Source organism: Diachasma alloeum, unplaced genomic scaffold (genome assembly GCF_001412515.2).
Source record: "Diachasma alloeum isolate Michigan unplaced genomic scaffold, Dall2.0 Dall_scaffold_01174, whole genome shotgun sequence".
NCBI lineage: Eukaryota > Metazoa > Arthropoda > Insecta > Hymenoptera > Braconidae > Diachasma > Diachasma alloeum.
Genome location: NW_021681284.1, coordinates 806 through 28,254, shown reverse-complemented (window position 1 = coordinate 28,254; position 27,449 = coordinate 806). Strand labels below are relative to the sequence as shown.

General features: G+C 36.0%; 2 protein-coding genes across 5 annotated transcripts; one reads left to right on the top strand and one right to left on the bottom strand.

Moving 5' to 3' along the window:
* Positions 1–8,669: 8,669 nt before the first annotated feature.
* LOC107046003 lies at positions 8,670–22,142 on the bottom strand. Of its 4 annotated transcripts, XM_015268454.1 has the most exons (10): positions 21,988–22,142; positions 21,632–21,883; positions 17,732–18,317; positions 15,879–16,373; positions 15,084–15,400; positions 14,472–14,848; positions 14,004–14,098; positions 13,575–13,750; positions 9,101–9,195; positions 8,670–8,840 (listed from the first exon to the last, which is right to left on the bottom strand). In XM_015268454.1, the coding sequence occupies exons 2-9, from the start codon at positions 21,862–21,864 to the stop codon at positions 9,192–9,194; spliced, it is 2,283 nt and encodes a 760-aa protein (XP_015123940.1). In that variant the 5' UTR covers positions 21,865–21,883; positions 21,988–22,142; the 3' UTR covers positions 8,670–8,840; positions 9,101–9,191. The 4 variants fall into 4 exon arrangements, with proteins under 4 accessions (XP_015123940.1, XP_015123938.1, XP_015123941.1 ...); XM_015268452.1 differs by lacking the exon at positions 9,101–9,195; XM_015268455.1 differs by lacking the exon at positions 9,101–9,195 and having other exon boundaries at positions 15,084–15,229.
* Positions 22,143–22,235: 93 nt separating this feature from the next.
* Positions 22,236–26,838, top strand: LOC107046001 (gamma-tubulin complex component 3). Its single transcript, XM_015268451.1, has 3 exons — positions 22,236–22,423; positions 22,512–24,118; positions 25,238–26,838. Exons 1-3 carry the CDS (start codon positions 22,345–22,347, stop codon positions 26,027–26,029), a joined length of 2,478 nt encoding a protein of 825 aa, XP_015123937.1. The 5' UTR covers positions 22,236–22,344; the 3' UTR covers positions 26,030–26,838.
* The last annotated feature ends 611 nt before the right edge of the window (positions 26,839–27,449 follow it).

Sequence of the window (27,449 nt, the reverse complement as noted above, 5' to 3'; positions counted from 1 at the left end):
GTGAAATTCAAGCATTTTCTGTCTCTCCCGAAAAACCACATGTAAGGCCCTTTGTTCAAGTCACGTAGACTCGAGAGTTGGGGCTGGGCCAGCTCGAGCGATCGCGGGGGCGTTAGACCAACACTGCTCACTGGATTCAAGGCCACGATTGGTCCCCTACTCTTTTCTGTGGGATGAGCCCTTCGTCTTCGACACTTAGACTAATCTTTAGAGTAAGAGTACGGGCAGATCCACCCCATACGTGGATACGAGAAGTTCGAGAGAAATTGTTATCGTCTTCTCAAGTTTTAAAAACCTAAAGTGTTGTTGTAAAATATCTTCTAAGTTTTGAAAAGTAAATATAAACGTTTCGATTGGATTATCTAATTAAATTGGCGTTCGTGTTCAATTATTTTTATTCGAAAATTCCCGCACTTGTGGAGCAGAGTGCTTTAGCGCTCCACGGGCATTGGACCTGTTGTATAAAGTCGTATTAGTAATATAATTTCCCCAACTATTCCCTAGTGGAGCTCGTGCTCCGCGGGAATTATTCGAACTCAACGTCAAAATGTCGCGTATTTGATTGATCAAAATATATGTAAATAATAGAAAATAAATTTATTTAATTTAACAAATACCCATGGGAACAAATTGAATTTAGAAAAGGATAGGAACTTGAAGACATAAATGGAATATTCCCAGATGTCTAGACACTGTGACAGCCCGAACGAAAAGGTGACAAATGGTTATTGTTTAATGACGCCCTTCGCGAAACTAAAATTTCGTCTTCGAAATTATTTTCTCTCGAATTTCTTAATCCCATCGTAAAAGTCTTCTCTAAATGGTCTGTATGACCTTCTAATTTTCATTAAATTTCTCTCTCGTTCCCTGTTTATTGTCAACGTCGTTGTAAAGTTTTTCATTGCTCTTCGTACGCCCCAGTCGTCACAAAGAGACCTTTCCTAGTAGAACCCTATTATAAAACCATTGACAACTTTCCTTAATGAGTCTAGAGATTCCCTCAAATCCTAAGCCGGGAGAAAACATCCTCCCCTTCTTTTCGCCCCAAAACTTCTCTTCTTCTCGATGCCGGATGTTTTCCTTCCCCCCTTTTTGCCACGTTGGGCCCTACGTCACAAGCGACGCCACTAGAGAGTAGGTGGGCCCTAGAGGTCAAGCGTTGTGGGGGTGAAGAGGCCAGCCCTTCAGAATAAGTAACGCTCTGATTGGCTCCCTACCACGTCTTAGGGGTTGCAACTTAGACTTAAGAAATTTCTGTAAAGTAGCGTTAAGAACCAGAAACTAGAAGTAAGAACACTACTGTCTCAACGTTCGAAGAGGAAACACTTCCTCTAGTTGTAATTGAATTCTTGAAGTCTCTGAATAATTTTTATTAAAACTACAAAGCTTTAACAGTGAAATAAACCGAGTGTCGACAACGTTATTTTGAACCTTCCCGCTTCCAGCGAGCAGAGTACTTTAGCGCTCCACGGGCAACTTACCCGCCACCTTTCTAAAAAATACCTAAACCCGAAATCCTCATACAACAGACCTGCCATCTGTTCAACGGAGAACCAGCTTGGAACGTAACATACCGCAACGAAACGAACACCATTCGAGCTACTGTACGGGAGGCGCGCTGATTTACCGACCTCCGTTAAGCAGCCGCCGCGCCCCACGTACACGTACGATGATTATGCCCAGGAGTTGCGAGAACGACTACGTGCTTCGCACCAAGTCACGAAGGAACATTTGAATGCTTCAAGGGAGACTGGAAAGAAGCACTATACGATAAGGATGCTGAGGATAAAGATTTCTGCGTCGGCAACAAAGTCCTGTTGAAGAATGAAGTTGTGCGATGTGGAAGGTCTAAAAAACTAATGCAACCGTGGCTTGGACCTTACGAGATTGCTGAGAAAAATTCAGATGTAAACTACACGATTCGTTCTGGCAAGAAAAACAAGGAACTGAAGGTGCATATCAGTGGATTGAGAGCATTCATCGGTTTAATTACGTGTGTATCTGATGATCAGCACACCGAACTACCCAAGGATTTTGAAGAAATGCAAATGAATCAGAAAGAGAAAAGGAAATTCAAGAGAGACACCGGCAATTATGGGCTCCTAGGAATTTCCTTCATATTAATCATGCTGGGCAGCATGATCTCAGTTATAAAAAGGGAGGGACATACTGTTGATGAATTCATCCATAATCCAGGCCTCCACTTCGAATCTATTGGTAGATTATTCTTGAGCAATCACGTCTGGACCTTTGCAGCGACGACAGATGTGACTCCTTGATGACTCGAAGGTCACTATTTATTAACACAGCATCTGTTCTCGAAAATTGAAAAGTCAGGGGAAAATTTTCGAACAATTTTGCGAGAACGAATTAGTGGCCATACAGGGATGAGAAAGACGATTCACGGGATTCTTGGCATTGGACAACCTAACAGAGATCGTTGAGGCCTAATCGATGGATTCGGCAGCGTGACCAAGTCATTATTTGGTACAACAGACGCCTCAGATGCGAAGGAAATTCATGAATGCCTTAACCGTTTTGAAGGAGAACAGGGAAGCTCATATGACGTCACAAAAAATCAAATTGAAGTCATCAATTCTACACTCTTTCGACTGCGGCATGCAGAGGAGATCGTACAGCAAAATGAAGAAATTCTATTACACACAACAAGACAGCTCTCAGAACGCATGGCATCAAGATTCAACACAACCCTAGTTCGTGATGACATGGACGAACACTTCATGGTCATTACAGCAGTCTTTGACGGAATGATGAGGGACGCTAAAAAAATCCAGCGTCTTCTAACAGACGAAGAAGGAAGGATCTTGGGGACAGGAGTTCTCTCAGAGCAATATGTAGTAAAAATCCTAAAGAAGGCTAAATTGCCAACGGGATTCATCTTTCCCACAGACATTGTAATTAGCAGTATGTATAAGTTGTATTTCAACTGTCAGCATTCACACGTTCGACACAAAAATCGTGACATTGCTGGAAATACCGCTGGTAGATTCCCAGATTTATAGCGTATACAAACCGCATGACCTGCCCGTGAAGACAGTAGAAGGTTACTACTCGTACGTTGAACCAGAAAATGAGTGTTTGGTTATCTACGGCCCGACGCAGCAATTAATTCCTATGACATCAGAGCAGTTGGAAAATTACAAGAGGCTGGACGGACAGTACCTGTGTATGGAAATACTGCCTACGCAAGCTATACGGCTCTATAGCCTCTGCGAGGTACACATGTGCGTTGACCCCGCAAAAATCCCCGATTGATGTGTCGTGAAACACATAATATTAAAACGTCTGTTCCTCATTCACCTGACCTCGGACAATGCATGGCTTTACACAGCACCACACCTAGAGGAAATTAACATCCGATGTAGACAGAGGGAGAATAGAAGCAACCTAGATGGGACTGGGATCCTCCAGATTGACAATCTTTGCAAAGTAATCGCCGCAGATTTCACAATCAGAGGACGGAAATCATCGGAAGTGCGCCTTGATCTACATATTCACCCGAAGATGAACCTAACCTTGAGCGACAGTATGAGCTACTACCTGAGGAACGGACAATTGAACTTCAAAGATGTCCATCTCCGTAGTGTAGTACGGAATGTCAAGGAGCTACAAGGCCTGCAAGCAGAGCTGGAACAAGATGAAAAACGTCTAGATACAAATGACGTTTTATGGTATTCCGGAATTCTGTCAACATCCAGCATCAATATTGTCTGGTGCGACAACATTAATCCTCATCATCACAATATTAGTAGGGGAGGTGGAGGCAAAATGGACCGCGGGGCAAAATGGCCCACTCCGAAAAAGGGAAAAATTTAAAAAAAAATTTTTTATTTCTCCTTTCCTTCCATTTTTCACACTTATTTCACAAAGAAGGTAGGGAGTAGTGGGAAAGAAGAGTAGATATGACTGATGGAGGGGGAGCAGTAAGGCGGTTGAAAAACAGAAAAAATTGAACATCTAATTGAAAAATGTATGCTGATAGAATGTATGCTTGAAACCCAAAAAATGTATGCTTCTAGCTGATAGAAGAACACTTTTTGGTTTTCAACTTACCACATGCAGAAAAATGGGTTATTTCATTCTAAGAGGATTTTTTTGATCCAAATAAAGTTTATTTAATTCAAATAAACCATTTTTCTGGGTGCATATGTTGAGAATTGGCAGTGTCTATTCAGACGCTCCATGGTAACTTTGACCGTGGATATATGGGAGATCGTGGACACTCACTTTTTACTTCTCAAATTAAATCTAGACAATAATCTAAACACATCGAATCAATTGATAAGTGATATGCAGATAGTAGACTAGTAAATCATTTTTTCAAAAGATTAATTCATTGAATACGAATATCAGTCTAGATTAACGCAAATAAAAAATGAAATAAATAGTTGACAAATAGTTGACTAAACGCAAGTAAAAGATGAAATTTTTTATGTGAACGTTTACTCAACAATATTCATATTTGTCTAAAGGGGTCAGAGTGCAGGAGTGGGTGCCGAAATATAGTGCAAATGATTTTAAGGGTGATTTCCCAACCAGGGAGACTCCTAGACCCCACTGGACAATGTAGTCACAACTCTGGTTTTGAACTCTACTCTCAGTGTTCAACACCAAAATTCATAGCAGAAATGTCAAACAAGATGTGAATGTTTTTTGAGGCCCGAGTGGAAGGGCGGGTCGCGAAATGGCGTGCAATTGATTCTAAGGACGATTTTCTGACCAAGGGAGATTCCTAGACCCCACTGGACAATGATGTCACAAATTTGGTTTTCCATCCTGAAACCAGAGTTCAAAACCAAAGTTTATAACAGAGATGTCAGAAAAGATAGGAATGTTTTTTGAGGCCCGAGTGCAAGAGCGGGTCGCGAAATAGCATGCAAATCATTCTAAGGACGATTTTCTAACCAGGGGAGACTCCTAGACCCCACTGGACATTGTTGTCACAAGTCTGGTTTTCCATTCTGAAACCAGAGTTCAAAACCAAAGTTCATAGCAGAGATGTCAGACAAGATGTGAATGTTTTTTGAGGCCCGAGTGCAAGAGCGGGTCTCGAAATATAGTGCAGATGATTCTAAGGATGATTTTCCAATCAAGGGAGATTCCTAGACCCCACTGGACAATGTTGCCACAATTCTGGTTTTCAACTCTGGATCCAGAGTTCAAAACCAGAGTTCATAGCAGAGATGTCAGACAAGATGTGAGTGAGAATCTACCGTGGATCCAGGGTAAAATTTACGGCCTTGGCCCAGCTGCAGCGAACTATTGGTTTGATAACACAATGAATCAATTATGATTCATTGTTTGTTTATTTTTTGCTCTCAGCTCTCAGAGAGACAAATTGACATAAAATCACAAAAATCATTTCTTGAGCGAAAAATATCGCATTCATACCGTGAGTGTCCCAATTGCCGCACGGTTAAGAATATTCTACCAGACAATAGCGTTTAATTTGTGTGTTTTTTTTTGTAATTATGAATTCTGAAGGTTCATGAGTCATCTTTGATCAGTTCTTGACAAAAAGACATTCGATTTCAACTTTAATTCCGAAGAATTCGATAAATATTCATAAAAAACCATCATAGCTCTTATGGTCGAGTCCTCGGACGACTAAAACTGACCTAGCCGGGTTGCCGGATATCGTGTGCCCGATTCTCGGACACAGTGAAATAGAGGCTGAGAAATATAGGAAATCAGTTGTGAAAAGTATATTAAGTGTAATTTTATTACTATTTCAACAATGATAAACTATGATCAACACAATAATAGACAAACAAAAACGTTGAGACAATAAAATATTTGAGTTTATGGTTCATTTAGAGGGATTTTTTCGGGAGGGCTGTGAGAATCGTTAGCGTCTCCACAACTATTATCTAAAAGTTCTTTTTTTTTCATCCTACAGTCCTTCCTGAATTGACAGTCTTCAGAAATTTCTGCAAGTCCTCATTGATATATTTGCGGGCTTTTTTTCTGTATTTCCAGGCCTAGAAGATTCAAAAAATGGATGAATTTGTTATATTTGTTATTTTTATTTTTATTCTCATAATTTTTTCATTATCTAATGCACGAGAGTTTCAAAAAATAATATATCTTTATGAAAGCAAAGAAACTGACAGAAAAAAAACATTGAGGTCAAGGGTTGGAAATCACATGTGCGGGAACTCCTCCAACCGCGAATTCAGTCGTCCGAGATGCCGGATTTAACATTTCCTCCATAAAAAACAATTATTTTTCTCTTTTTTTCATTTCAGCTTTTTCCAAATTTGTTGCTCAACTACTAGAAACCTATTGAAATCAATTGTTCACTTACATTTTGCTGTTTGATCCTTACGCAATATCGATGATTTTTAACGTTCGCGCACTATACAACCACCAGCTCAGAAACCAGCCATGGGTACTCTTACGTAGATTAATTTCTAATAATTGTATGAAACTCGTGGAACATTCGTCAATAGTGTGATTTAAAGGGGAATAATTGGACAATCGCATGTAACAAAATGAAATGCACATGATGACTGTGAATATGTGATAAATGCTAAATTCTATCCTAAGAGCGCTCTGCGTCCGGGAAAGGGGTCCCGTGCGGAAATTGGGACACTCACGGTATTTAATCAATTTATAAGTTTCAGACAAGAAGTCAGTGCTCTTCGGGTTAAGGAGGAAGTTATTGAATGATAAGATGTTTTTTTCGCAATGACATAATATAGTAAAGGAAAAGAGAAGTTTGACAAAAAGAAAAGAAGATATTGCTTTCCTTCGAACTCAGCTATTCATCGTAAGCGACGGTTATAGTTTTTGAATATCTGGAGGTTTTCCTCTGCATAAACTCTCTATTCATTCAATATGAAAGTCTCTGATTCATAATTCACTGAATCAAAGCTTTTAGTATTTCTAATCATTTTCTCATCTTCTGACACGAAAAAACCGATTTCTTGTGGCCAGAAATTCTCATTTTATCATAAAATGTTCATGTTCAAGTCATGAATACTTCACTGAAATCTGACATTGTCTGACACATTATCCGGAATTCTTCTCCCAAGAAATTTATCCTCAAGAAATGAGATATTTGGCGCAAGCAATTAGTTTTGTGATATTATGTAGATATTTCTCTCAGTGTACTTCTGTCAAACCAATGTTGTTAGGCTGCTGGTCCAGAAAGCCTTTCTGTAAGTCCAGAAAGCCTAGTAGTGGAAAAAAACAGGGCAGACGTAGACGTAAGGTGAACTCAAGAGAGACTAGAAAGAAATCGGACGAAGCAAATAATATTTCCTTCGTTTATTGTCGAAAGCGTTTTTATGAGAGCGGAAGAGAGTGCACGGAGAAAAAAAATACCAGAAAAATTACTGTGCATTTTACCGTGCAAGCACAGTAATTTTTCTGGTATTGTTTTCTCCGTCTGGATTCAATGCCAGACGTGCGACGGATCGATGGATGGGCTCTAATTGATGAGGACGCAGGCCCTGTGCAATAATTCACTTGTGAGCAGTACGAATAATCATTCATGCCAAATATTGTTACTAGACTATGATTTTCGCTTATGATTGTTATTATTTATTGTATTTAATTTAATTTCTTGATACTATATGAATTGAATTCCTCATAATAAATAATTGGAAGAAAAAGATGTTCAACTGTTCCACCCGCCAACCCACTCTCTTTTCCACCCTCTAGTCCTCTTCCTTTCTTACCTTTCACAAGTCCTCCACCCATCGCCCACAGTCCCTCCCCTCCTTACTTATGAATAAATTTAGAAAAAGTCAATTTTTTTCAATGGTCCATTCTGCCCCCATGGTCCATTTTGCCACCACCTCCCCTACTTTACTGTTGGTGCCGACGAACGCGTTCAGCACTCAGAGAATTGACAGGAGGGACCGAAGCAAGGCTCCGTCCGTAGGAATGAAAAAACGAAATTAATAGGTGAAGGATTAATAGGATTGGTCTAGGAGTTTTTGGATTAGCAGGCCATAGCTTTAGGAAGGTCGCCCGTGGTCGCCCTTGTTTTAGATTTAAGATTTTCTCCACCAATATGTATATATGTATATTATTGTGCAGCCAGTGGTGAGAAAATTCACAAAAAACATGAATTTTCTTCTCTGGCCGGGAGGGATATTGTATTCCAGAATATTCCATAATATAATTATGAAGAAATGAGGTTTTTATATTTTTGAATAAAAACCGAGAACACACTGGACTCGAGAGCTCATTACCAATGTAGTTCATTATTGAGTACATTTTAACCTAATTTTGTATTAACCCGTTAAACTTTGAGTTAGGAAGAAAGGAACTTTAGTATCTAAATTGCTGAGATCGAGTCCATAATTACTCGACCATTCTACCACACACAACAATAGAAAACTTTTTTCTAGCCGAAAAAAAGCATTTTCAACTATTTATTCATGATTTAGTAATAACAAAAAAAGTTACAAAAATTCGTCTCGGGGACCGCGACATTCGTAGTAAGAAGGTCAAAAAATATTTGAGTCCAGTAAAAAAACATCTCGACTTGAAACGTTTGCAAAAACCTCCTCAGCCTACGGACTACAATGTCTGCATGCATGAAATTATCTATTTCATTAGATTTTATTAAAAAAATCAAATTCAATCCAATTCGTAATACTTTTCTTCAATTTTTATTTTTTTTATAGATGCTTGTAACAAAAAATAATAAAAAAACATTTTAATTGTAAACGAAAGGTACAAAACTTTGAATCTTATCTAATTAAACACTTAAATCAGAATAATACCAAAATACTATAGTTTCTCTTTTGGACATCAATTTGCATCCGTATTAGTCTTCAGGGCGATGTGAGAGCAGAAACTCGCTAGAATATAGAAAATTTATTAAATCGACAATAATCTTTTTTTGAGAGAATTATTATTAATATAGGGAAGCGACAGTAGTGGTCACACGAGTATAGGGATGGGCGATATTTTCAAAAACATCGATTATCGAAGAATTGATGTTTTTTAAAAACATCGATGTTGTGAATCAATTTTTCAGAAAAAAAACATCGATTATTTAAAAAATCGATGGTTTTCTTATTACACAGGAGAAGAAAAAAATACAACCCGAGGAACTTACATTTCAATGATAAGTACTGCTGGAGAGTTAATTTTTGAATCTCGACGCAGGGTTTTTGATTAATTGAAAAAAATATATTGGATATTTTCCGTTAGCTGCAACAATTGTGAAAAGTTTAAATTAAAAACAAATTAAAAATTTCAATTTAATAAAAACAACAGACTGGACTTGTTCATTTATCATTTATAACATGCATACTGCAGAAAATAATTACTTCTTATTGTGGATAAATTATTCTTTTGTTTATTCTCAATCAATCAACATTATTCTTCGACAAAACAAGCAGGAGTAGAAGCCTATCTGGTAGAAGTCATGTGACCGTTACTTTATGCATCATTACTATTTTTTTTCTCTCTACCAATTACATTGATAATAAGCTTCCGAATGGAAGCAATTCCAATTTCACACATAAAAAAACAGTGCCGATCACTTATTCCTTGGTTTCAGTGCGACACGGACGAGTGAGTGGAATTGGATATGACCCGTTATGGATTTCACCAATAACTTCCTGGCCAATTCCTTTTGGTCATTACAGTAAAGTTGCCAATTTTGAAATTTTCCTTAATTATGAATAATCTAAATAACTTAAAAAATGCCGAGACTATTCCAATTTCAATCCAGTCAGAGTCGAGTCCCATGAAAATGCATTGTTCGTAAAAAAAAAAATTCCATCCCATCATTTATTCATGGAAAATCGTCAAATTTCATAAGAAAATATCATTCTTTTACGTTTTTTCGCATGTTTTTCGCTGAAAATTGAAAAATCGTTGATATTGATCAAGATCAATATTTTTAAGTATTAATATTTGGGCAGCCAGACGTACTGGTTCTGCACATTCCATTTCTTATGACGTATGATTAATCCAAAACGCGACGCCTATATTTGTAACATTTTTCTTTCCTCTGTGTCCCCACAAATGGTCAGAGACAGGCGTCATGAATCAGTCAGTATATTCGTGGTGCTACTAATTAATTATTATCTTTCAAAGAAAAATTTGTCATTACCATCATTTTCCAACTTTTCCATCGATTTTAATTTGTAATATTTTGTCTTACATCAATTGTCTTCATCCTTATGATTTTAATGATTAAATTCATATTAAGGACTCCTAATAATTGAATATCAATTATTGAATATTTGTATTATGACTTTTGAAGTCATGCAGAGATAGAAAACATTGATAAAATAGTAATGTGCGATTTTTCAGAAAAAAAAGCAGTTCGGATGAATTACTCTATGCCAGGATGTACTGAATCGATTAACACAAAATTTTATACACGAATGTGTCCCACAATTAATCATGCAAATTAGGAGCCAGAATCTCAAATGTTTAGTCCAAGTTTAACGCGTATTATAGAGCCCACATTGAATTTTAATTTAAAAAATTAAAAAAACGCTGATATCTCGAAAACTTTGTATGGGAGGGTATGCATATTTTGATTGATTGATTTTGATAGAAGATACCATGACAAATATTATGAAAAAAAAAGTCAATCGGATCAGTAGTTTCGGAGATATTAAGCATAACAGTTTTTCACAATAAGTTGAATATCTCCTAAACTACCCATCCACAATCCCATCCTGTAATATCATAAGAACTACAATCGTACCAAATTTCAACTTTCTATCTTGATTTTTCCGGGCGCTAAAGTGCTTACAACGAGTTTTTCATAAAAATAAAAAATGCCAATTGTTACCAAACTGCCTATAGTTACATAGCAATATTATGATTTGATCCGATAGATATCATCGTCACGTAGTTTTTGAGATATTGAGGAGCAAAGATTTTTGAGAAGTTGCTGTATCTTAGAAACTACTGGGCCGATTGAGCTGAAACTGCGCCCAGAAATGCTCCAAAGTAATACTAATTATGTGATGAAATTTCAGATTTTTAGCTTCAACTTTAGTCCTTTTTTTGTCGTGATTTATAAAAATTTTCCAAAAAATCGACACACACTGTCGGACACACATACATACATGGTCCTCAAATTTTGTATTTTTACGTTTCACACCATTCTACATCATTTCCAAGCAAAATTAGCGAATCGAAAAATCGACCGATTACAATGCTTCCATTCGGAAGCAAAAGTGAAAAATTTTGTTAGCTTGGCCAGGAACATCGATGTTTGGAAAAAAGAATCGAAAATCGATTAATCGGCCGTTCAAAACATCGAATAAAAAAGATGTTTGGGCATGAAAAATCGATGTTTTCGATTAATCGGCGAACATCGCCCATCCCTACACGAGTAGCGTGCGGCTCCGGTGGGCGTTCAAGACAAGCAGCGTTTAGTCTGGTTAGTACTTGGATGCGTGCCCACCCGGCCCATGGTAACGCAGATGTGGGGTGGGTAAATATGTAAAAGGCAGAAAGGTCATCCATGTCAGAATAGAATATGAAAATATCAATTAAGGATGAATCAGGGAAGAATTTACAAAGAAACTATTTACAAATCAATGGCTACTTCTCACAAACTAATGAATCGATCGAACTGAAATTTTACATGTAGTTAGTCCAATTCTATACTATCGAACCAAATTTCTAATTTTGTACATTTTTTTTAGTGGTTTAAGGACATCCAAATATTTTTTACACTTTGATACAGACCACACTGTAGATTCAGCCATTTTCAATCATCAAATTTGTCAATTAAATTGCGGGAAAAAAATGAAAAAAATCATGAATATTCAGCATCATTCAAATTATCTTTAGCACAAAATTATTATTTTTTTACACTTTCATTGTTTATCATTAAATCATTGAAATTGTTTCACTTTTGGAAACCTCAGTTTTTTAAGGCATGAAATCGATTTCTGCGGTAAAATCACGAACATGAATAAATTTTTACGATTCCGTACAAATGATTTTTATGGTGGAAAATTGATTGTTTATTATTTATAAAAAAATACTCGTAATTTTTAAAAATTGCAATTTTTGCTTCCGAATGGAAGCATTGTAATCGTGCTGTTTTCACATTCTCTAATTTTGATTGGAAATTATGTAGAATGATCTGAAACATAAAAATGCGAAGTTTGGCGACCATGTCTGTCGGTGTCAATGTCCATCGCCACCTTTCCGGTGGTCAGTTTTTGGAAAATTGACTAATTAATTGGCTAAACTTATTCCAAAAAATCTGAAATTTTGTCAGATTATAGACCTTAACCTTAGATTATAGACCTTGACCTTAAGGATTAACTCTGTGAGAAAAAGCTATTTTGAGAAAAAGCTATTCGTTTTTAAATCGTTTTTCGCTAATATCTTCGAAGTTAGTCAACCGATTTCAATTTTCTTTTTTTAAAATATTCGTTTCGATGCCTTCTATCCGAATCAATCCAAACATATATACCCGTTCATACAAAGTTTTCGAGATATTTCCGTTTTTCTGTTTTTTCATAAAAATCCTTGTAATCACTCTAGCTTGTACAAAAATTGAGATATCAACTTGAAATTTGGACAGAATCTTCCTCTCATGATAACAATCCTTCTTATTGAAAATAAGCTCAATCGCATGGGTAGTTTTCGAGATATTCAACTTTCTCTGAAAACTTTTATGTGTAATAGCTTAAAAACTCCGCAACCGATTTCAATTTTTTTTTCAAAATATTTGTTTCGATGCCTTCTATCCGAATCAATCAAAACATATATACCCGTTCATACAAAGTTTTCGAGATATTTCCGTTTTTCTGTTTTTTCATAAAAATCCTTGTAATCACTCTAGCTTGTGCAAAAATTGAGATATCAACTTGAAATTTGTACAGAATCTTCCTCTCAACAGCTTCAAAACTGCGCAACCGATTTCAATTTTTTTTTTCAAAATATTTGTTTCGATGCCTTCTATCCGAATGCCTTCTATCCCATTCGGAAGCTTACTACCAATGGAATTGGTAGAAATGAAAGAAAGAAAAAGAGTTATAACACATAAAGTAACGGTCAGATGGCTTCGGCCAAAAAGGCTCGAACCCCTGCTTGTTTATTTAGTTCATTAATCTTTCTCCAAAAGTAAACTTTCTGATTTTTTCAGATTTTTAAAAATTTTTCTAACGGTTCAATATTGAGATTTCATTTCAGACCTGTAAAGATTAGATAATAAAATCATTGTAAAGAAAAGCATTGAACTGGAGAAATTACCGGTCGAACCAATAAATTCCCGATCCGAATCTTAACATTCAACAATTGAAATATCGAGAATATTTTGAAAAATCATTTGTTCATGAATCAATAACTTATCCTTACTTGGATATCCTTAACTATTCAAATTACTGAAAATTGATTTGCGAAAAAGATCTGCCGGCGAATACCCGCCCATATGGCCGTTGTCACCAAATTTTGTATTCTTACGATTTAAACCATTCTATATAATTTCCGAAAAAAATTACAAAATGTAAAAACCGAACTATTTCAATGCTTCCATTCGAAAACAATAATTATTTCTAATGAAAGAAACATGAAAAATTATTTAATTGACGAATTGTTACCTGTCGTCCTCGCTTAGTTCGTCTGTCTGTTGTTGTGTGATTCTTGATTTTCCCGGCACGAAGTGAAGTTGGTAATTTCCCCGGAATTTGCGCACTTGTAGGTTGCAGCATTTGACTATCGTATTAACAGATAAGGAGCGATCCATCCAGGATAACCTAGCGAAAATTATAGGTACCTATGGAAAGATGGAGAAAATGCAAAGTCAATTGAAAATAAGAGATATTTTTTTCCCTGTGCGCAACAATTTCGTTAATTATTAAGTTCAGAGGAGAATATTCGAAAATTCTCAGTATTTGAGATTCCAGGGTCAACAAGAAAAATTTTGTAATATTTTCTCTGAAAATCGATAATTATCAAAATAATTGCACGAATGATGAAATATTTGTTTTCAACTAGAAATCGTAGAAAATAATTTTTTGCTTTTTCACCTGAACACGAGAGCTATCCGTAATTACTATTGCAGGAAGAGGGGCGAATAGAACGTTTTGAAGATTCTCGAAACGACACAGCACTCCAAGTACATCTGGAAAAATCATTATCCCATCCATATGAACTGGTAATTATTAAATTCTCTCGTTTTCTAACTATATTCAAAAAACTTCAAAAGTCATTTTTACGTATTCATTGAATACGTGATGAGCATAGGTTTCATCGTCAATATGAAGTTGTTTAATATCAATGCAATCATCACAAAACGAGTTTATACAGGAGAAGCTTTCGAGAGATCTTTCTTGTAATCTATATCTCGTGAAAAAGGTCTCTTGATAAAATGTTCGAAAGATATGACCGAAAACATCAGACAATTTTGAACGAAAATAGAAATGATGTGTTGAAATCGTCACATTAATAATGATTTTTGAATTCTAGAAAAACATTCATTCATTCCATCATCTCACCAACGAAATCGTAGAGGTTCTGATCTTCCAGCTGATCCAAATAATCAAGATTAACAATTCTGTCTTCTCCACTTCCACTCAGCTCCCTTACAATTTCGATATTGTCCCCTCCATTTATCACAATCTCGAAAGGATTATCGCAGTACATGGGCCATCTGTGGTCTACAGCTTTCAATTGCCCGTCTTTCATTTTCAGATATGTACCCACTTTAATGTCTCCGGCAATCTTATGGGGATTGTAAATTGAACAACAAATTTCCCCGACTGCCCCTTTTCCAATCAACAAAATATAATGTCTAGGTAGTTCATAGTCTGTGAGAAGCTCTGGGAACACGAAGCACTTCACTTCGAGTCCAATATATGCCTTGAACGTGTAACTTTGAACGAATGATGAATTAGTTAATGAATTGTTGATTTTTTACAGATATATCTTTATTATTTGGGAGATCATCTCTGTAATCAGCGATTTTGGATAAAAAATTCAGAAAATTTTTGTTATTGAGAATTTTCTGATCGACGAAACATAAATTTTGACATGTTTTCTTTGAACCGATGATTGTAGAAATATTTTCCCAAATAACAAAATTCAATGGTTGAGAATTTTTCACTCACCTTTCACCAAAATGTGGGGGCCTTCTAATTATGTCAGCCAGTGTCATAACGGTTGGAACAATTTCATCAGTCGGGACATTTGGTTTCATCTCTGTCGCTTGAATTACGGGTTGTTCAATAGACTCTGATATCTTTTGCTCGTTTGCCTGCTCGGGAGGTGTTTCATCAGTTGCTGCTACCTGCTTAGTCTCTTTTTTGAGAATTTTGATGCTACCACTATGAGAAAGATTAATTTCGAAAGCATTCTCGCACCAAACGGTGTATTGTCTATTGACAGGCTTGAGTATTGGACGTTCTAATTGAAGATAAACTCCCTTCTATAAATACAAAATTTAATTATGATTTTATCCATATCCCAAACAAAATCATAATTAGAAAAAGTTTCATTGAAACTAATTTTTCATTGAGAATTATTGAATAGAATGAATGGTGAGTGGAGTCAGCAAAAAATGTTAAGAAACGTATACAGTTGACGAAAAAGGAATTTTAAAAAACACGTTGCCTCGACATTTTCTTTTCCATCAACTCATTAGGAAGACAATAAAAAATATCATGTCCAATATTAAGGTTTCAGTTAATTATAGGACCAATATGTGGAGAAAGTGTAGTCTGAAGAGACGATATCAGAAGATTTGATTTCATAAATCTCCAAATTTTCGACATGGAACTTCTTTTGACATTCTTTTCTGAAGTCAATCATTTTCGAAATATTTAGTTAATGAAAAAATGGAAGAGAAGGTTTTTATCAAACAGAAAAATTTTGTTTAAATATCATGATGCATTCTTGAGAATTACCTGAATGTCAGGACCCACTGTGAGAGAATGCGGCTCAAAAATTGAGCAACAAATTTCTCCGGTATCATCACTACCAATGAAACGGACGTACTTCCGCCCCCCGCAACTCGTTGCAACTCCATCTGTTAACATCACCGCCACTTGCAATTCGATGCATATACAGCGCGATTTAGGTGTTAATTCATTGATTTTCTGCTTTTGTACACGAGATAAGCAGCTTCCAGCAGCTGCTGTTGCGATTGCACCAGGAAGGTTCGTTGATTCTACCTCCATTGGTTGAATCTCGGGGTCCTTGATAGGCTCGGAAGCTTTTTGCTCTTCTACCTGCTTTGGAGATATTTCACCAGTTGCTGCAACCTGTCTAGTCTTTTCTTCCAGAATTTCTATGCGACTCTCAGAATAAAGAACAATCTCAAAATCATTGTTACAGAATGTGGAGTAGGCTGTGTTGACAGCCTTGACTTTTATGTTTTTCAATTGAAGATAAACTCCCACCTGTAAACACAATATTTAATTATGAATTTATACACGAAATCGTAACGAGCAAAATATTTCATACAAAATTGAAGCTAATTTCGTTAGGAATTATAGAATAAGATCATTAAAGGGTGGACTCAGCAAGAAATGTCAAGATCCTATTTTTTATTAAAGAAAAGGAAATTTTAAGTCTACCAATTTCATAGATAACAAAATAAATAACAGATAAACCTCATATCTAACATAAAAATCTCAACTAATTCTTGAAAGGATATTTCAAGAATATGGCGTCTCAGGAGACAATATCAGAAGATTTTTCAAATAAATTTTCAAATTTCCAACATCAAACTTCCTTTGATATTCTCTTCTAAACCTAATCATTCCCAAAATGTTGAATTAAGGGGAGACAACTATGAGTTTTTAAAGTCGTAGGCTATTGGAATGAAATTTCTCACTCATTGAAAATCGATTATACATGTCTAACACCGCATGATTAGTGCAAAAAAATAGTTCATTGCTCGTTTGCCCCCCAGACGCTTGGAATGTTACAAATAGTCCAGGGCCTCCAATTTTTGAGCTACAAAGGTTTATTTTTTCTCAAAATTTTTGAAAAAATGTGTGCAATAACACTTATGAATTCGTTTTTTGAAATTCAACTCCTACACAGCTAATTTTGTTTTTTTTTTAATAAAAAATTGCACCATTCAAATAGCTCCAAAAATGTTTCTGAAAAACTCGAGAATATATTTCATCTATTTTAAGGGTTATTTTTCTGTCCATTTTGCATGAATGGCGCAAATTTTTATATTAAACAAAACGAAATTAGCTGTGCAGGAGTCGAATTTCAAAAATTGATTCGTAATTATTATTTTACACATTTTTTCAAAAATTAAAAAAAAAAAATTCTGCAGCTCAAAAATTAGAGCCCCTGAACTATTTTCAACATTTAAAGCGTCTGCGTGGCAAACGAACAATAAACGATTAATTTTATTGCACTAATTCTTCGTTTTTAGACATATATAATCCATCTTCAATGCATAAGAAATCTCACTCCAATAGCCCGCGATTTTTATAACTCATAGTAGTCTCCCCTTAAGGGGAGACGGAACCCCTTTGTCTGCATCAAATCTTAGAATTGTGTTTTCTCCTACAATTATTAATTTCTATCTATGAAATTACTTTATCGACTCGATTATCGCATTGTTGAGTCAATGAAGTAGTTTAATGAATAAACAATAATAATTGCAGGAGAAAACTCAATTCTAAAGATTCATATAAACGCAGGGGTTCCGTTTCCCCTTAACAGAAAAACTGCAAAGAAGTTTTGGATAAAATAGAAAAATTGACGAAAATTATGACACACCCTTGAGTATTACCTGAATAAGAGGACCTACTGTGCGAGAATGAGGCTCAAAAACTGAACAACAAATTTCTCCAGTGTCATCATTACCAATAAAACGCAGATACTGTTTGCCTGTCGAACTCAAAATAACTCCATTTGTTAACATAGTCTTCACTTCTAATTCGATGCAGTCACAGTTTTGTGCAGATGTTAATGCAGAGACTTTCTTCTTTATTCCACCAGATAAGCAGAGTCTTTTTTGTTGAAGTCCATCTAGCTTTGTGTCAGATGTCGATCGAACTAAAGATGGTTGACATCCACGAGCACCAACCACATAAGTTTCTCCATTCCCTTTATCAACTTCAACTGTGCTACCTTGACTCAATGTTATGAGATATTGTGTTGGGTCGTATCTTGAACTTTCCACATGCCCCTCCATTATTTTTATGGACTGTCCAACCTCGAGTAGGTTTGACAGAGGTATTGCAACTTCTTCCCAGGCCATGACCTTTATTTCTCCAGTCTCATCACCAACTGTGAAAGCAAGACAATGTCTTCCGTTTTTAGTTTTTATCATACCGCCTGGATGGACTGACCTGACTTGCACAGTAATAGTCACCCTGAAAAACCCATCAAAAATGTGACACTAATGTTTTGCATCATTGGCAGCACCAATCAATAGGCAATTGCCATGGAGGTAAGTTTTCACGTACGAAAAAATCCTATAGGATTTTTCAGATAGGATTTTCTATAGGATTTCTTATAGGATTTCCTATCAGATTTTTCCGACTGGATTTCCTACAGGATGTCTTATAGGATATCCTATAAGATTTTTAATAGGATTTCCTATCAAACTTAGGGTCATAGGGGTCAGAATGAGGCCTAAAAGAGTCATATACACTGAGAGAAAAACAAACACGTTGTCAAACAAGTCTTGTTGGGGCCAACAAAATCACTAGTTGAAAATTGCCAAAAAAGAATTTGATTGGTTCGAATTTGAAAGTCTCAAACATGAATAATTGTTTTGCTTTCGACAGCAACGAAATATTTGGCTCAAGAGGCGGATAATTCACACCAGACGGTGCCTCTTCCGGATGAAAATATCTCGTATAGAGGAAAGTTTATCAACAAATATTTTATCCTTAAGTTACAAGATTGATATTATATCATTATTATTATTTCATTTAAGGATTCATTTCATGTCTGTGATTATTAGACAGTCGAAACGAAAAACTACTATCCCTTGTTTCGCATAAAACAACGATTTTTTGGGAGCAAAATAAGTATGGGAGTATCGAATAACGAAGGAGTAGTGCTAGAAATGACATTTCTTGCGTGTACAGTGAATGCAATTTTTTTTAACTACTAAATTTATGTCTGCGACAAAAAATTTTCATTCCGGCGCACTCTCTGCATGTTTGGCCCAAAAAAATCATTTTTTGATCATTTTCAAAAAACTATTTTCTTACCACAAGACTTGTTTGAGAACTTTGTCGTTTTTCTCTCAGTATAGGGTTTATATGAGGATCATGTGGGAGTCATATGGCGACCATATAGAGATCATAGGAGCAGCACCACATATAACCCCTATATGACCTCTGTATGACCCTCATATTAATCTTAAATGACTCTAATAACCCTTTATGACTCTCTATTTCTTTTATGACCCCCACATGATCCCCATATGACACTTTTGACCCTCATTGTGGCCCGTATGCCCTTAAATTTTATAGGAAATCCTGTTCAAAATCTCATATGAAATCCTATAGAAAATCCTATAGGAAATCCTATCTGGAAAATCCCATAGGATATGCTATAGGAAATTGTATAGATTTTTTCATACGCAAATTTCCTAATTCTCCGATTCATCCATTCTTTATAAACAGTAGCAATAAAGCCATTTTTTATGAGAAATATGTCAAACGGTCGTGATTGCAATATTATTTTCTCAGGCCCTAAACTTTTGATTCCAAAAATGTATATAATAAGTTCCCTATTATGAAATTAAAAGAGATATCAAAGGATTTCAGTTGAGAGAATCAATTCTCCTCCTTGATTGTTGGATCATTCTGCTATGAATTTTCGGAGGAAATGTCAACACGCATGAAAAAATTCAATATAAAACCTAGTGAATTCGCTAGAAAATTCTATTGGAATTCTATAGGATTTCTACTGGAATTTTATTGAAAAATTCAATTTGNATTATTTCATTTAAGGATTCATTTCATGTCTGTGATTATTAGACAGTCGAAACGAAAAACTACTATCCCTTGTTTCGCATAAAACAACGATTTTTTGGGAGCAAAATAAGTATGGGAGTATCGAATAACGAAGGAGTAGTGCTAGAAATGACATTTCTTGCGTGTACAGTGAATGCAATTTTTTTTAACTACTAAATTTATGTCTGCGACAAAAAATTTTCATTCCGGCGCACTCTCTGCATGTTTGGCCCAAAAAAATCATTTTTTGATCATTTTCAAAAAACTATTTTCTTACCACAAGACTTGTTTGAGAACTTTGTCGTTTTTCTCTCAGTATAGGGTTTATATGAGGATCATGTGGGAGTCATATGGCGACCATATAGAGATCATAGGAGCAGCACCACATATAACCCCTATATGACCTCTGTATGACCCTCATATTAATCTTAAATGACTCTAATAACCCTTTATGACTCTCTATTTCTTTTATGACCCCCACATGATCCCCATATGACACTTTTGACCCTCATTGTGGCCCGTATGCCCTTAAATTTTATAGGAAATCCTGTTCAAAATCTCATATGAAATCCTATAGAAAATCCTATAGGAAATCCTATCTGGAAAATCCCATAGGATATGCTATAGGAAATTGTATAGATTTTTTCATACGCAAATTTCCTAATTCTCCGATTCATCCATTCTTTATAAACAGTAGCAATAAAGCCATTTTTTATGAGAAATATGTCAAACGGTCGTGATTGCAATATTATTTTCTCAGGCCCTAAACTTTTGATTCCAAAAATGTATATAATAAGTTCCCTATTATGAAATTAAAAGAGATATCAAAGGATTTCAGTTGAGAGAATCAATTCTCCTCCTTGATTGTTGGATCATTCTGCTATGAATTTTCGGAGGAAATGTCAACACGCATGAAAAAATTCAATATAAAACCTAGTGAATTCGCTAGAAAATTCTATTGGAATTCTATAGGATTTCTACTGGAATTTTATTGAAAAATTCAATTTGTTTTTTGCGCTGATTCTATTGGATATTCGATAAGCAAAAGTCAATAGATTTTTAATTTCTGTTTGAATTTTTCTCTTAAGATTTTTTTCTATAAGAATGCTTGGGCATCAATTTTCCACGTTTTTTCCACTCGGATTCTATAATGCAAAACAAAACAAAATCCAGCGGAGAAAACTTGGAAAATTTATGCCCAATAATTCTAATAGAAAAAACCTCAAGAGTAAAATTCGAACAGAAATTCGAAATGTATTGACTGTTCCTTATCGAAGATCCAATAGACTCAGCGCAAAAAAAAATAGAATTTTTAATAGAATTGCAATAGAAATCCTATAGAAACCCTATAGAATTCCTATAGAATTCAAATAGAATTTTCTAGCGATTTCGCTAGGTTTTCTATTGAATTTTTTCGTACGTGAAGAAACAATTATCGTAGGGAATTTTGTCACTTCCAACTGATGTCTTTTGACATTCCTCCTTAAAGTTTAGAATTAGAATTAATGGAATAGCTAGTAAAAAAGCCGAAGGAAATACAAAATATTTGTTAACTGGTTTATCCTCTCGCTACTGGTTGAGTTTACGACGAATTATCAAAACAATTTGATTCCTCATTTCAAAATCTCCTCATATTTCGTCGTAAATTGGATAATGACCTAATCGGAAAATTCCCATTGAATTTCTTCAATTAATGATGAATGAATTATTCTCACCTGAATTTTCTGCTGTTCAAATCCTTAACCTTGATAGTCCCCTCCTGATTTACCCCATCTGGAATACTTTCTCCCAGTGTCTGTTTCTCCAATATTTGTTTGATGATTGCATTGTTTCCAGAGCTAGCAGGATAAAACGAATCATCGAGATCTTCTCCCCATTTTCTTGGTCTTGGATTACTCATCATGTCGTCCGGACTCTCTGATGCCTGTGTTTCTGCTGATCCCTCCATGTTCCTGAGCAATTGTGGTCTTAACGATCAACAATGAAATCAATGGTTAAGTCGTTTGTTGGCCACACAATCGAAGAATTAAAGTGAATTCCATCGCTTTCGACGAGAATTATTTGTTCATACCTTTTATTTGAAGTTGATTTGCTAATTAATATATCAATTTCTAATGCTGGTACAACGATGAATGTATTTCTCGTTGGTTTTACAAAAAGGCTCGTTCAGACCCACAACCGGCAGATATTGAACGCAAATCGCAAATGACAGTAGTTGGGACTCTTTTTCACGGCTTTTTTACCGCGCAAAAATCTACTAAGGCGCCATCTCGTAAATTTTTCGGAAGGCTCTTTAAAAATATCACGTGATCGATTTGACGTTGGGTTTTGGCGTCGTTTGACATTCCTCAAAAGAAATCTCCAATGAACAATTAGAAGTATTTTTTTTTATTCTTTGTTATGAAAATTGAAAAAATATTTGAGAATCATGAGTGCAGCAGAAGCCGAGACAGTCAGCGACCTGATTCAACAAATGATAACGTCAATGTGTGGAGAACAAAAACCAGGTGAGGTTAATCATTATCATGACATTCATCCAATTGAAAAAATACCACAAATGAAAATTGACCTACATCATTTTTTCCCCATTTTCAGAGGTCATAAGAAGATTCATGAGGTTCTCTCTGGGCCTATTATCGTCGACTCAGGGCGTTGAGGCTTTTCGTGATGACGAGATATCCGTAATCAATCACATAAAAAATAAACTCAGTACTAGAGAAAATATTTACCTGGAAAAATTGATGAATGACTTGAAAGACAATCCCTTGAGAAATCGAGTTGGAATTCTCGTGTTTCTGCTCCACATGAGTCAATCAGGAGAGCGCGACAGGTTTTCCTTGCACGATATGCGTCTGGGATTGCCTTCACCAGTGGCATCAACGAGTGCACAGACCCCTTCATCAGGATCTCAAGCCCAAATAGTTGTTATCAACACACCAGATTCGAACAGCCAAGGAATGCCATTGAGCACCAGCAGGATATTCAATGAAGACTGCATATCAGAAGATATTCTCGTTCAAGAGCTCATCTACTCATTCCAGGGCATTGAGGGGAGAATATTAAAATTGGATACAACGTATGGCTTTCAAATAGGTCACCAAGCCAAACTCAATCGCTATCACCAACAGGCAGTCCTTCGTCTCAGCGAACTCGGTTACCTACACAATGCTGTTCGTCGTGGTCTTGAGAGGATATCCCCCAAAGGTGCTGGTAGAGTTTCAGACAGCCTCGTAGCTGCTTTACATAAAGAATTATCTGAGTACTATCGGTTGATAGCAATGATGCAGGAGGAAATTAATAAGGCACAGGGATCCACAGGCTTCGAACCTGTTACCCTGTCTCATCTTCACCTGTGGGCGTACGACCCTCTGGAAACCCTGAAATGGCTTGCCAGTATTGTTCGTGCATGTCAAGAGCAAAAAGGAGGAGCCCTGGCATCCGTTGTCTACGAATTCAGTCATCATGGCGATCCAAGAGTTCAGAAGCTCGTTAAAAGAATTCTAGAAAGTGTCTGCGAGCCACTCTACAACATGCTCATTCGGTGGATCACTGATGGAATCTTAGACGATCCATTTCAAGAATTTTTCATTGAGGCGCGGCCTAACGTTAATGGTGACAGAATGTGGCATGAAAAGTATTTAGTCAGAGATGCTATGGTCCCCAGTTTCATTAGTAAGTCACAGGCGAGGAAGATCCTCGGAACAGGGAAGAGTATCAATTTCCTCAGAGAGGTCTGCAAGGATTCAACGCCTCTCCATGGAAGGGATGCTGAAATCTTCAGTGATGGTCCAGGGAAGTGTAATGTTGAGGCCTTCTTCGATATGGATCCTGATGGACCACTACAAAGCATCATGGAAGCTGCGTACAAGGAGACGTCGACAAGAGTTGTGGAGATACTCACGAAGGAGTATCAACTGATGGATCATCTGCAAGGCATTAAAGGATACTTACTGTTGGGGCAGGGCCATTTTATTCAGCACCTCATGCATTTGCTGGAGCCTCAGTTGGCGAAACCAGCAAATTCCTTGTATCCACATAATATTTCCTCTGTGTTGGAGACTGCTATAAGGGCGACTTGCACGAAAATCGAGGATATTGATGTTCAGAGAAGGCTGGACATCAGAATGCTACCACCTTCCGAAAATGAAACTGGGTGGGATGTCTTTATGCTAGATTACAACGTGGATGGACCCATCGGCACTGTAAGTCTTGCAATTTCATCCAAAGTCCATTGAATAACGCCAATTACTGTGAGCGCGAAATTCGTATGAAATTTAATTTCATAATTTCTAGAGTTGTAAAATATTTTCATTCGTTTTTTTTCCACATTTGACTGTTTTAATGAATGCTTGATTGCTTGAATGAACGCTTCGCTAGTTTGGACACTTCGCTAGGTCCTGCCTTCTGAAGAGTATTATTTGAAAAAGAAATCCAGAATATCAATGTGTTTATTAAGGATATCTAAATATCTTTTACAGTTTGATACAGACCACATTATAGATTCAATTTTTTTTAATCATCAAATTTGTCTACTAAATTGCGTGAGATAAATTGGGAAAAAATCATGGGCTTTCAGTGTCATTCAAATTACATTTTTCACATGACGGTGATTTTTTTTAACATTCCTTGTTGATAAATAAATAATTGAAATTGTTTGAACTTTTGGAAACCGTTTTTTTTTAGGTTTGAAAACAATTTCTGGTAAAATTCTGAATATGTATAAATTTATTACGATTCCGTACAAATGATTTTTATAGTGGAAAATTGATTGTTTATGAAATATTTATAAAAAATGTGTGTAATTTTGAAAAATTACAATTTTTCAATTGCATTAATCTTCCTCTAAACGTAAACATTGTAATTTATTTTCGATTGTTAAAATGTTTTCTACAATTCAATATTGAGATTAAAATTCAGACCTGCAAAGTTTAAATAATAACATCATAGCAAAATGTCCGGAAACTTAGGGTGAAATGTGGCTCAAATGAAAGCTCTGATGTTCGGCTGCAAACGTAAAAAAATATTTCACTAGAGAAAAAATAGCCAAAATAGAGTAAACAGGTCAATTTCTGAACGGAGGTTACTTTCTGGACGATTTCACCTTCCATTGAATATTCCATAAATAATAAAATGAAAATTGTACTCCTTCGTTTCACCTTCCAATAATATTACTCGAGAATAATCATGGGATCAATTATTTTTTCTAGAGAGATACAGCCCACACAATTGGCAATACAACTTCCGTATTTTACTTCATACACTTTATGTATCCAATAATATACATTAATGATTAATCTCTCATCAAAATAAATTCGTTGTAGATACTGGAGCCATGCAGAGGAACGTACCAAGCAGTATTCTTTTCACTGTGGAAAGCAAAACGAATGGAGTACATTCTCTCAACAATTTGGAAACATGAAATAACGACAGCTAAAATTTTGCGAAGAATGCCAGAAGTCCTGCCAATTCAAAATCTCATTCATCTCATAACAAGTTCAATGGTGCACTTAGTCCACCAAATGCAATATTATTTTCTGTTCGAAGTGATTGAGTGCTCGTGGGATGTTTTTGCCAATAATCTCAGGCAAGCGACGTCATTGGACGATATCATTGTTGCTCATGACCATTTTGTGGATTCGGTTAAGAAAGGAACTCTTTTGGATGAAAATTCCCAGGAATTGAGAGATCAGTTGCGTACTGTTTACAATCCAATTTTGAGTCTCCAGAGTATCGAAGAAACATTCTTAGCACGAGCTACAGTCGAGTACGAAGCTAGGATGAAAACAAACAAATTCATCAACACTCAGAGTGAAAAGAGTAAAACTTGGGGCAGGACGAATACAACAGATGCCGACGCAATCGAGAGAATGAACGCGTTCGCTAAATATCTTACGACACTATCAAAGCAATTGAAGGTATTATCGAAAACTTACCAGGATCAAGTGAAGAAATTCCTCTTGATGCTGGCATCTACTGAAGATGTATCCTTACAACTTTTAAGTGTGCGATTAGACTTTAATGAACACTACAAGAGCAAAGATAGCAGTCTATTAGCTCCATTGATGTACCAGCATCGTCGGCAAAGTGATCACTCTTTTCTCGCAAGTAAGTGACAGCCGCTATTCGAATTAGTCACTTCACAGAATGCCAATGAGATTGGTCACATTGGAGGAACAAAGAGACGACTATTATTGGGAAATCTGGAGAAATCGCAGCATAAAAATAGTCGGCAGAAAAAGCCCAATGTCAAAATCAATTTGGATGACTGCATTGATAAATCTCGTCGAACTAACTTGAAGCATGTTCAGGCAAGTAAAAGGGCTTTCCGGATATTCTTGGAAGGAGAAATTTTAGCGCAAACTAAAATGGAATTTTCCAATAATGCTAGTGATATCACAACACCCATAACACCATTTGGCTACCAAGAGAAAGACTTTTCATTGTATCCAAAAAAAATAGCACTTCTGCCCCTCGAAGAAATGTCATCTGATTCAAAGAAATCCTATGGTTCTACACAATTGGAAAATCCTCTGAAAGATTTCAAACAATTGAAAATAAATATTCACGAGAATCATTTTTTCAATCATCGTAATGAACCAGAGAGGTATCATTTGGAGGAAAAAATTTCAATTCAAAAGTGCCATGACATTTATGATAAAGTTGAATCCGATATGCTACACTGGCATATGAATCCAAGTATTTGTGAGACAGCTTCTGTCGAGGGTTCACTGTCTGGTGATAGTCTTTCTAAGGTTGCACTTTGTAATGATGATCAAAGTGGAAAGTTCCAGCGTTGGTGGAAAAGGAAGAAAAAGATATTCTGCTGTGTCGGTTAATGTTTCACTTTTTCGGTATTAACATGAATTTGAATCTATTTAGGGTACTGCTTTGATTGGAATAAACAAACAGTTTCCAAAATTCACTGCATCGTACAAGTGTTATTTAATAAAGAATCGCCAATTGGTGTTCTTGCGCCATATTAGTGCACATGATAAGAGGCGTTGAATTGTTGAAATAAATACTTGAATTGTTGTAAGAAATTTTTCTCTAATTGAAGAAGAAAAGGGTTTACTGCCTTTTGGGTATTGTATTATTTCCCGTTTTCAGAAATATTTATTTATTGGAGGACTTCAATAAGTTTTTGCCTACGAATGGAAGCTTTGTAATCGTTTCAATTCAAGTTTCGGATTTTTTGTGTTATATCAACCCATTAGGATCCAAAAAATCCGGAAATGCGATTTTTAGACCGTCCGTGCGTATGCGTGTATGCATGTGTGTGACAAAGGTTTTATCAATTGTTTGTTAATGAATCGATTGAATTAAATCATTTTGCTTTCTCAAATGCAAGCATTGTTTAGCCGTATCTGTCGACATTAACTAAAATTTAATTCATTTAGTAACATAAAATAAACAATGAATTATATACCGTAGACGAAAAGGATGTGCAAAACGACCATTTGGAAGCATATTACTAGTTTATTAGCAAAAATAATTATACCATATGAAGACAAGAGCACTTTTCCACTTGTTTCT